The sequence below is a fragment of the Siphateles boraxobius genome, unplaced genomic scaffold (assembly GCF_051911475.1).
Source record: "Siphateles boraxobius isolate OS27281-9 unplaced genomic scaffold, OSU_SipBor_1 31, whole genome shotgun sequence".
NCBI classification, from domain to species: Eukaryota; Metazoa; Chordata; class Actinopteri; order Cypriniformes; family Leuciscidae; genus Siphateles; species Siphateles boraxobius.
In genome coordinates, this window is record NW_027508931.1 from 6,393,140 (window position 1) to 6,405,660 (window position 12,521).

At 36.1% G+C, this 12,521-nt stretch overlaps 1 protein-coding gene across 1 annotated transcript in view; it reads left to right on the forward strand.

The window, feature by feature from the left end:
• Window positions 1-8,336: 8,336 nt before the first annotated feature.
• The window catches only part of cmip (c-Maf inducing protein), a 29,451-nt gene continuing 25,266 nt past the window's right edge, over window positions 8,337-12,521 (forward strand). The window contains exon 1 of the mRNA XM_077193572.1: window positions 8,337-9,169. Coding sequence (XP_077049687.1) covers window positions 8,846-9,169 — 324 coding nt within the window. The 5' untranslated portion in view covers window positions 8,337-8,845. The remainder of the gene's footprint in view (window positions 9,170-12,521) is intronic.

Consider the following 12,521-nt stretch of genomic DNA (forward strand, 5'->3'; position numbering starts at 1 on the left):
TTCTTATTGTTAACTTACTAAAATCATTTTTTTTAAAGCATTTTCATTACTTTATATAAAATAAATATTAACTGAAATAAAATAAGTTTGGATTTTTTATATTTTATTTTATTTACAGTTAATATTTATTTTATTTCAAGTAATTAATATTTTAGTGATAAACTTAATAAAACGTAGAAAACTCAAAAACGCACAATGAAATTACTAAAAATTAACAGAAAATATAATTTGAAAAATATTAACAAAAACTATAATAGTGTATCAATAATACTATGATAACACTGGTGTGCTCCACTTTAGTTGACAAAATTCATAAACGATGTCAACAGCATGTTTTGTTTTATTTTATTATTTTATTTTGAGAAAACAAAACTATTTTGGGTCTATTTTGGATTTATTTTTATGTCCAGGTGATATATTTCACCCCAACATATTTTATTTTATTATTTTATTTTATTTTAGAAACAAAATTATTTTGGAGCTATTTTAGATTTATTTAATTTTTTTTTAATTATAACATTACCTTTATGATAGTTAAACACATCTCACCCAATTCTTAATACTGTAATATTTCTCAAAATATCTTTTGTGTTTCACAGAAGAAAGAAAGTCATATAAAGTTGAATCGACATGAAGGAGAGTAAATGATGACAGAATTTTCATTTTTGGGAGAACTATCTTTCATACTCTTTTAAAACCCATAAATCTCATGACATTTATGTAATTGCAGTATAAATGCATTCATGCCACTTCTGAATGGCAATAAACATCTTTAAATATACCTTTAGATTTTTCAGAGATCTTTAGACAATTCAGATGCAGCTTGCGGAAAAATCATGGTTGTTGGAGCCTAAAAGTTTGTGTAATAAACTATGTTGAGTCAAATAAAAATGTACTTCTAAAGCTACTTTTTGTAATGTCTATTTGACGCTTTTCTCATTTAACACAAAAATGACTTTAACTTTTGGGGGTAGTTTCTCAGCCAAATTTGATGTGCAATTAATTTGATTATGTAATTATTCAGATTAAAATTTTTAATCACTTGACAACCCCATTTAGAAAATAATTATTTTGATTATAATGTTTTTTTTTACTGTGCAATACAATATTACACCAAAATATTTGAATAAACACAACATACAAAATAATGAGAAATCACAATTGAGGATAATGAGGGGGTAAAACGGGGCGTAATTGTGGGGAAAATGTGCTTTAAAATTCATGGTACTTAATGGTTATAACTTATAAAATAGATTTTCCATGAAGTGAAAGACTTTTTACAAAAAAGACTGAAAAAAAGTTCCTTGCATACAAGAGGGGTTTCCTGTTAAGGCCACATCATCAAAAAAACAAACAACCACAGACAGCTGTTTCACTTTCAGCTTAAGTTTACAGCATGTGACCGAGTGTTGCATATACGGTCCAAACAAGCAACATTTTGAAATCCATTGGTCAGATTGAGGAATGCGAATGTGATGGAAAAAAACGCCAGATCATATTTGGGGTGCATGCAAAACTCATTTGAATGCAAGTCTGTAAGATTTATGATTTCCACATTCTGACACCTCTTATATCAACCCACCATGTTCACTCACACCATAAACAAAAGACTTCCTCCTTCACATTTGTTTTGATTTGTGAATGACTTTGTATGATCTGTTTCGGCCTGATTCACTTCCTCGTCGAGAGGCTGGTCAGGAGGTATGCAGTTCATTTAATTGTGGAAGTCAAATGATGCAGTTTGCCTTTCTTACTCTCCATTTTGGTTGCTTACACATGCACAATGTTACCACATATTCCAAGCAGGGATGTGATGCCTTCATCCCAGTACCCGTGCATGGAAATAGCCATCAGTGAAAAGGCAGGGGAGTGTGTGAATGTTTAGATCTTTCTCCTGGGATTAATCAGGCTGGTATCAGTCCTTGAGGTGGTGATCTCATTATTTGCACTGACTCCACAGACCGTACACTTTTCATATATCAGCTGAATACCCATTGTAAGATATGAAAGTCCCACCCTCTCAAAGTATGAGGGTGTTTTGTCCAAACCCGTTTGACTGTCGTAATTTCCACTGAAAGTGAATTTCTCAAGAATGTTCCATCCACGTTTTTTTAATATAATAAAAGCGTGAAATTTTACTATGGAAAAGATTGACTAGGATTAGGAAAGAATGTCATAAGGTCTTGGACTGACGTGGGTAAATGATGACGTTCATTTGGTGATCTATAATCGAATAGTATTTATATTTTATTGAAATGAATGTATTGTATTTCATTTCAATAATGATTTTCTTTAATATTTTGTATTTCAGTCTACTAAACAATATTCACATCTAAATTATGGACTTTATTTCTATATAAAATGTAAAAAATAAAGTAGAAAAAACTGTATTTTCAATTCACATTCATTTGAATAGCGCTTTTCACCATACACATCGGTTCAAAGCAGCTTTACAGAAAATGCATAAGAGGTTATTATCAGAGGTAACTGTCTAAGTTGTGTATTTCAAAATGTACAAATCACAGTTATAGCTAAAAACTAATTTATAAATTTAAGGCAGACACATTGAAGTAATGAATTCTCGTTTGTATTTAAGACACAAATGGATCAAACTCATTGACTGTAGGCAGATTCACATAGCAAATGCCGCAAAAGTCAGCAAATTTCATACCATTCTGATGAAATAATATTTAAAACATTCAAAATGCAAATTAAAACCGCCAAAAAATACTAGAGGGTTAATAAAAAATGATTGCACTAGAGCACTAGTCTATGACAGAATGAGAGTACAGATAAGAATCTCACTTCCCTTTAACTTGCTGATTAAAAAGGCCATTTCATAAGTCTGTTTGCATCTGAGCACTGGTGCATTTTAAGAGAAGGATTTTACCACTTGAATTTGGAAGTGTATGAACAAACACTATCTCTGTTGGTTTTGGTCATCTGCTCCGCACTGCCTCGGCTCATTCTGATAAAATATGTTGTCACTAATGCGTTAGGCAAGATTACAAGCACAATAACAATGTTGTCAGAGGCGGGGGAGTGCTCGTTTTTTTGTGACTGAGTCTTTGTTTAGAGTACGGGTGGCCTCGCTTGCTTCGGCTTCCCAAGAAATCTTGTGCACTTAATGGGAAATGAAAGTGAGCGGTCAGAAGTAGTATCCCAGTTGAATAAATATCTAACTCAAATGACCAAATGTGGGCCTATTTATTTTCAGACATTGCTCTTTAAGTCAAACAAAAGTCGGACGGAGGGCTGTGAACTGTACCACAAGGAGTGGAATTTTAAACTTCGTAATTTTGCATAGTGTCAAGCTCAGTTACTTTCAAGACTATTTTAAGTTATGACACATTTTGTGAATTCTCTTCCAATCTTCTCCAGACTAAATTTTTTTTATTTTATTTATTTATAGGTGTTGAGTATACAAGAGAATACACCACAGAAGGCCTATTATGCTATTTTAACTATAAAATAAAGACAGATTTAAACCAAATTTTTAAAAAGCTTTTTAGTCAGGTCAAGGCAAGTTGTCACATATATTTTATGTTTATACATTTTTTATACGATTAATTAACTACAATTTATGTTGGTGGAAACAATGCTTTGATTGTTTTAGTATGTTTCCTTTTCTATTTTAATTGTTTTATTTGTGCAGTTTAAACAAGACTCCTGAAAAGCCATTTAAAAAGTACCAAATTTTTTATACCAATATAGAAGAGATTTTTCTAATTTCCAGAAGATATCTGGAATCCTCTTTCCCATATACAGGTCCTTCTCAAAAAATTAGCATATTGTGAAAAAGTTCATTATTTTCCATAATGTAATGATAAAAATTAAACTTTCATATATTTTAGATTCATTGCACACCAACTGAAATATTTCAGGTCTTTTATTGTTTTAATATGGATGATTTTGGCATACAGCTCATGAAAACCCAAAATTCCTATCTCAAAAAATTAGCATATTTCATCAGATCAGACCAATAAAAGAAGTGTTTTTAATACAAAAAAGTCAACCTTCAAATAATTATGTTCAGTTATGCACTCAATACTTGGTCGGGAATCCTTTTGCAGAAATGACTGCTTCAATGCGGCGTTGCATGGAGGCAATCAGCCTGTGGCACTGCTGAGGTGTTATGGAGGCCCAGGATGCTTCGATAGCGGCCTTAAGCTCATCCAGAGTGTTGGGTCTTGCGTCTCTCAACTTTCTCTTCTCAATATCCCACAGATTCTCTATGGGGTTCAGGTCAGGAGAGTTGGCAGGCCAATTGAGCACAGTAATACCATGGTCAGTAAACCATTTACCAGTGGTTTTGGCACTGTGAGCAGGTGCCAGGTCGTGCTGAAAAATAAAGCTTTTCAGCAGATGGAAGCATGAAGTGCTCCAAAATCTCCTGATAGCTAGCTGCATTGACCCTGCCCTTGATAAAACACAGTGGACCAACACCAGCAGCTGACATGGCACCCCAGACCATCACTGACTGTGGGTACTTGACACTGGACTTCAGGCATTTCCTTCTCCCCAGTCTTCCTCCAGACTCTGGCACCTTGATTTTCGAATGACATCCAAAAAGTACTTTGGACCACTGAGCAACAGTCCAGTGCTGCTTCTCTGTAGCCCAGGTCAGGCGCTTCTGCTGCTGTTTCTGGTTCAAAAGTGGCTTGACCTGGGGAATGCGGCACCTGTAGCCCATTTCCTGCACACGCCTGTGCACGGTGGCTCTGGATGTTCCTACTCCAGACTCAGTCCACTGCTTCCGCAGGTCCCCCGAGGTCTGGAATCGGTCTTTCTCCACAATCTTCCTCAGGGTCCGGTCACCTCTTCTCGTTGTGCAGCGTTTTTTGCCACACTTTTTCCTTCCCACGGACTTCCCACTGAGGTGCCTTGATACAGCATCTGGGAACAGCCTATTTGTTCTGAAATTTCTTTCTGTGTCTTATCCTCTTGCTTGAGGGTGTCAATGATGGCCTTCTGGACAGCAGTCAGGTCGGCAGTCTTACCCATGGTTGCGGTTTTGAGTAATGAAACAGGCTGGGAGTTTTTAAAAGCCTCAGGAATCTTTTGCAGGTGTTTAGAGTTAATTAGTTGATTCAGATGATTAGGTTAATAGCTCGTTTAGAGACCCTTTTCATGATATGCTAATTTTTTGAGATAGGAATTTTGGGTTTTCATGAGCTGTATGCCAAAATCATCAGTATTAAAACAATAAAAGACCTGAAATATTTCAGTTGGTGTGCAATGAATCTAAAATATATGAAAGTTTAATTTTTATCATTACATTATGGAAAATAATGAACTTTATCACAATATGCTAACTTTTTTAGAAGGACCTGTATATTTGATGTCTTATTCTTTAAAACAATCAGACAAAAAAAAAAATTTGCCCATCCCCCCAAAAATCATTTTTTTATTCAGTTGAACTGGTTGTATATTACGAAAGCTTGTAAACCACAGGACAGATGGCTCATCTTCAGCAACAAAGAAGCCTTACAGAATGAATTTGTACAGAAAATAACAGTATGACATAAACCCTGTGTCCTCTATGGCAAGCTGGTTTAATATTTATTCTTTTATATCAAAGCTGCAGTCCATTACTTTTTTTGTGTTCAAAATTTACTTAATTTATATAATAAGCGAGTAAATCATAAATCCGTTTTCCCAACCGTATTTTGTCTTATCCTGAATCACTACGGTACTCATGATAAGGGTTTATATGCTGACTATTTGGACTGGTTCCGCTGCGGAGTACCAAAAGTAAAGGACTGCAGCTTTTATAGGCTACTTTTTAATATAACTAGTAAGTATATAGCGAATGATATATTTTACAATTTTATTTTTACTAATAAATAATGGGTTAAAAACAACCCAATTTGGGTAATTTTTGGAAATCCAGCATTGGATTAAGTTAAATGTTTCACCCAACATCTTATTTAACTCTATTTTTGAACCTTACTATATTGCTGGGTTAAACTTTACTTAAAATTGAAGGGTTGGACATTAAAAAATACATGCAAAATTACTACAGTAGGCAACTGTAATCAAAAGGAACATTTATTAATAAGCACCAACACCCAGGGACGGACTAAAAGAATAAAAACAATGTGTACTGTACATGTATGTGAGTGAAAAACTCAACAGTTATACCGCTTATAAGGTGAAACGAAATTGCTGTTTATATTTTTAATATTTAAGAACAAATTTTACCATATTTATTTTTTCTCCCACAAATGAACACACCCAACCAAAACCATCAGACTGAGGGCACTGTGCAGCCAAGAAACAAACAGATTTAAAGCCTGTAATAAACACCAAAAGTTGGAAATCAACTATTATAGCGATTTTACTCTCTCCGTTTATAAGCACTCCTCTCAAGTGCCATATTGTTCAGTTCCCTCTGCATTAGTCCCCGCTCGAAAACACTCCAGTTTAAGAAGAACATTTAGCTTGCAGCATTCAGTTTAAACTTCTCTCTCCTCTCCTCTTCGATTAGATTTCTTCTTTTTTGCCACATATAGGCCTATATTATTGTCATAAGCGCAGCGAGCACTGATATGCTAATTTTAGGAGCCGCTTTTTCAGTTTCAGTTCCCGCTTACATCTGCAAACACATATAGATAGGTGAAGTCACTGATGTAGTGCAGGGTATAACGTTAAGCAGGTATACGGCATATAAATAATAATCTTATCTCATGTGTAAAAAAAACCCCAGTCAGGGCCGTACCCACCATTGAGGTCCCCGAGGTCCGGATCTCAGTCATTTTTTTGAGTGTATAAAATGAAAGTTGTGAAATATATTATTAACTATAATTTGGTGCTGCAATGATTAGCCCATCGCGACGATAACTGACCTTCTCATCTGAGCTGATTCAGCACTCAAACACCCGCACGTCAATGTTTAAAGCGCAATTAAAAGCAAGCTGAGCGCGAATTGCAACGCGATGCTTCACGCTTCAGTTAAGGATAAAGTTTTAAATGACCGACAGAAATAATCAGTTTGATCACAGACAGTGGGAACTATAACCTCCATTTAACAACACAAGCATCTTATTAAATATATTACTATTATTATTATAAATATTATGTATAAATATATTTGTATATGTTACCTCGAATGTGTTCGAATATTTCCCGAGTATCAGCACTGGGACTTTTCACTGTTTGTATCACTCCGCTTGTCTGTGTTTGCGCAACTTGCATCATTAAGCCAGAAGGTGGCAACAAGTGACTGTCTTTATGAGAGAGCAATTGAACCATTTATTAAATGAACAGATTAGTCCACAAACATTGATTAATTTAGGAAAGAAAAGTAGCTGAAACTGATCTTTGATGCTCATACTAATTGTTCATATGCCTCTAGACACAGAAGGATTGCATCGGCGTTTGTTTGAATTGTAACATCTATGGCCATTCTCGTTTCAAATAGCCTATGTGGTTGTGTATTGTCAACAATATAAACATTCTGCATTTCCGTTTTGTGGATCATTCACTCAACATTTAAACTGATTCTCATGTTTAAAAATATCTGATCAAATACTTCATGCTACTGCCGACATGCTTTTAAAGCTACTGTTGTCCATTTTTTGGCCTTCAAAACACCTTAAAATGCACATGTCGAGATCAGGAAAATAAACATTTTCTCGAGGGGGCATGCCCCTGAACCCCTCTAGCATAGAACATTTTTGGGACCTTTTATAAAACCCTGCATACGGCCCTAAGGAGTCACTCAAAATTAATAATTATTCAGTAATAATAAATAATTAAAAGCACCACTACATCACTGGGTGAAGTGATATTGGCACACACTGATTAAGAACCATTAATAACACTAATTGGGTCAAATCGACCCAGCTTCCTTACCCAAAAGTATTTGGGTTGAAAAGAAATAACCCAGTGTTTTTAGAGTGTACCATTTATATTCATTAGACAATCTAAAGATCCATAAAATTGAAAAGATTTGCAATTTGTTTACCTACAACAATGGTTTGTCACTTTTGGGATAGTGAGCAGTAGCAAGGAAATAAGTACTAACAATAAATAAATAAATTAATTAATAATTAATTAATTAATTTAACAACTTCTAACCACTATTGGAGTTCTAGTAGGCCTAGTTGAAATAGTAGTGAAATTGAAAAGGTAGGCTAGCATTAATAATTGAATTGCATACCAGTAATTAAAGTATTTGCAACGTAAAATCGATACTAGTTAGTTATAAGAAATCATTGTTAAAACGGTCTGCCATATCCCCCCTTTTCTTTTCTCCATTTTGCGCGAGAGAAGGGAAGTGCGCGCTCCCTATCAAACAGAAACGCGCATCCGTTCGCCTCCCCATTGACGTCACTCCGGTATCACATGAACGAGCCCGGACCAATCCACACACAGCCCTGTAGAAGCACTCGGTTCCTCCACCGAGATAGGGAGGAAAAAAGACAGAAAAGCGAACCATGACTCCGAGCATCTGAAGAACAAATAAAATACGGCGAATTGAACACATTGTGGATATTGTACCTGGTTATTGTTTCATATTGGTTGCGGGAAGACTGGAATAATATGCAGTGGAGAGAGGCGGAATGGATACGGCAATGGCCCGAACATATTGAATAGCTTGCGTCGCGCAAAGGAAAGACATTATACTTCATCGAACCTTCCTCCTCTTGACGGGTTTTAATGGCTTCAATCCTCGCCGCCACCGACCCTTGTCTTTTCCGTACCACTTTTGAGGTCGAATCACCGATAATCGCGTGAGCCTCTATATGCCAAACACGGGAACGACCATTATTCGGCCTCAAAATTAAAAAAACAGCCACCTGATCTGATCCAACGCCGTCGATTTTCGCTGAGGGGAATCATGGATTTTAACGGGAGCGGTGGGGGAAATGAGCTGCACAACAATCAGTTTTACCCGTTCGAAGAGAGCAAGCCTTTGCTGGGGGAAATGTCCGCGCCGCAGCCGGAGGGGAATAATAATCACAAAGCGGGGCCCTGCAGCAAGAGGAGCCTTTTACACAGCAGCAGCGGCATGAGATACAAATTACTCCAGGAGGGGGACATCCAGGTGTGCGTGGTCAAACATCCTCGGACCTTCCTCAGTAAGATCCTCACCTCCAAATTTTTACGGAGGTGGGAGCCACACCACCTCACCTTGACTGATAGCAGCCTGGTCTCTGCCACGGTAAGAACCTTTGCATGGCTTGCTTTTTAATGGCCATATTTGAAACTATTCATATTGTGCTCAAAATTGTATAGCCTACATGTTCTATTCAATATATAGTTAAAGTGGTGAGTGCATAAAATATTGTACTAGACCAGCAGTAAGTCAAATACCGTTTTATAGTATAGTTTACTACCTCAGTACAACAATACAAAGCATTATTTAAAATAAATGTGAATTCTGTCAAATTAAATGGATGGGTTTGACAGAATGAAACCCATCCCCCTTTATTTAGGTATGGAAGATGTCTTTAAAAAAGAGAAATACGTTTTTTTTTAATACATTTTAATTTATGATTGCCATGTACACGGAACCAATATTACATTAACAAATAATTATGTTTTAGAATACTATCCAACAGCATGCCAAAAACAACATCGTTACTAGAAAATGTAGTTACTTTGGGGAAACTTTTACTCGAATTAATCAAACAAATCCTCGATTAATGTTATCTTATTCAGCGGATGTATTTCGAAATAGATCTGGAAACACCGTGACGTCATAATAACAACAACTTTACAGCTTCCTCTTCGTTGTTTCCCGTTTTCCGGGTTTATAATGTGATTTGTCATTTGATGGGGGCCATTCCATGACATATTTGCCTATTTAATTTAAAAAGATGTTTTTAAAGTAAATATCTTTCAGAAAAGTAAGGGTAAGTAGGCTAGTTGCATTGCGCGAACTCCAGCTAAATCTAACATTTTAAAATGTATATTAAAAATAAGTCATACCACTATAAGGTGTTTTTAGAAATATAAGGTGTGTTTAGAATGAGAATTTAATCCACCTGATATTTCTATAGATGTTTTCAATTATCTGTTATTTACTGTTCAAAATCATACGTGGAGATTAAAAGAACACTTGCCTTAAAGAGTTCACGACATGGGAAGGATGATGAAATTATGACCGTTTGTTTATTTGAGAAATTCTACATAATTTCATGTAGGGGTATTTTGATGGTAAGATGGTTGACGCACAACTTTTTATTTCCATTACATTCTGAATTCCCATGTTTGTTGATATCAAGGAGAAGGTGGGTTGGCTATAAAAACAAACAGTACATGGTGGTGGTAGCAATTCATTGTTAAAGTCATGCAAGTTATAATTTAAGAAATTAGTTGTTATTTCCAAATACCATGATCAGAGGCCAGTGTATTGGAGAATTAATCATAAATAAATGTAATTTAGATGATCACAGCTCAACAGTAGGTTTTCATACAATAAAGGTTTTCATGACTCTCTTCAGAACGACTTTTATCAGGAAAATTAACTTGTTCGGGGACCTCTGATTGAAAACCCTAACTAGAGGAGAATTTTTTATTCTTCTTGAAGGACTTGGAGCTACAGTGTCCTGTATGCAGTGATGAAGATCTTTTTTTTTAGGTCAACAGAGTTACTAAAATAATATGTGAGCCTTTTGCAGGTGCATGATCCTCACCTCCATCGCATGAGCTGTTCAGTTTTGTCAGATAAAGTGGTGTAGAAATGCCTAGATAGGCCTGTCCAGTTAAATGTTTCAGAATTGAATTATTGTCAGCGAAGATGATGAACTGGATGATGAATTGAGTAATTTATAACATTTAGTCACATTTTGACTATGTATCCTGTTATTCTTGTTATTTTTCTTACTAATGTTTGTTTGGTCTCTGCTGATTTTAAACCTCATGATCTGATGCTTAGATATTTGAAAACATAACTGCATACAAGATCTTAATTGCTGCTCAAGAGGCCTATCAATGGAAAAGTAGTGTCACGGTCACAATGGATTTACCCACCTGGGAGATTTCTGGGAATCCACTCGATGGCAGTTACTTTGTATAAAAAAAAAAGTGAAAACATAAGAAATTGTGCAGTGATGGTTGCACTTGCATGTGGAGAAGACAGTCATTTTTTACCCTCTGCCTGTTTCAGATGAGTAATCATATCTCAGATGTGCCAATGAAGTCTCGTAGAGTCTCTTAGTTCAGGACATCCTGACAGCCTGCTCATTGGAGCCATCATCAAATGGATAATTAAATTAAAGGTTTAAATTTTACAGCTATATTTCATCGTTCTGATATGATCAAATTAGCCGTTGACTTCTTCCTGAAATGAAAGCTTCAGAATGAATTAGATTGCTTGTTTAACAACGGTCTGATTGTCGGATGAAGCTCAGCCGCTGACACTGAGAGGCCCTTGGGATTTCTGAGGCCAGCTGAGATTAACCCAAGCCAAACACAGACCGTATGTTTATGTTTGCCCATTTTGAAGAGAATCTTGTCATTTGAAAGTGTAAAAAAAAGAGAGGAAAAAAAGTAAGGATACTTCTTGTACTTTGACAGTCCTGTCACTCAGTATTGGTTTTCTCCTAGTTTCAAGGTCTCTAATAGATGTTTAGCTTGTGACCCGTGTTCAGTTGACCGTAGCTAATGGAGGTAGTTGTCTGTGGCTAATGTTCTCTTTTGGCAAAGACTAGCCTGTTTGTGATTCTAGTGTGCATCGAACCATTGTGCTTAAGAAAGGGGTCAGTAGTATATCTACAGAAAGGCCTTATTGTTGATGTTAAGCACATAAATTGTTCGAGTTTGGTTTCCTCACCTGGTGTTTATCCTGCACAAACCGTGCCAGGGTGTCATTTGGGTTGAAATTACATTATCTCGCTCAGATGTTCTTGAAATATTTGACCTCGCTTGCCTTGTAGATGTATCACATGACGTCTGTTTGATGATAAGTTCATTATTTTCCCTGAAGATGCTGACTTTTTCTCACTATTTAAGCAAAGACTAAACATTTGGCGTTTTGATAGCTCATTTTCGATAAGTGTAGTCAGCTCTGTGGAAAATGATCTCACTAGAAGATATGAAAGATGTGACTCACCCCTGTCTCTAAGCTCTCGGAGTCTAAATCATATTTGCGTAACAGCATGCCATTATAAATACTTCCTGTCACTCATTTGTTAAAAAGACATCAAAAGCCCTACCTCTAAAGGCACATTTATGCCGATGCCCTCAAGCACACCATTTTGTTTGTGTAGAAGGGTATAGTTGCTGTTCAAGTTAGATCCTGTTAATTAGATGAAATACCAGATGAGACAACATCCCAAATAGACCATAACACATCCTTTGAATAAACATTGCACAGCTAGGTGAGACTGTTTTTTTAGTGCCATGTTTTGCCTTTTTGTTATCGGGTTAGATGCTGAACACCTGGGTACCTTAGTTTAGCTTCAGGACATGTTAACAAACTCGCATCAAACCGCATTTTGAGCAAAGCTGATGACTAAAGCTGAACAAGTCTGGTTGTGATGAGTTCAGCTAAATATGACCAGGTCAGG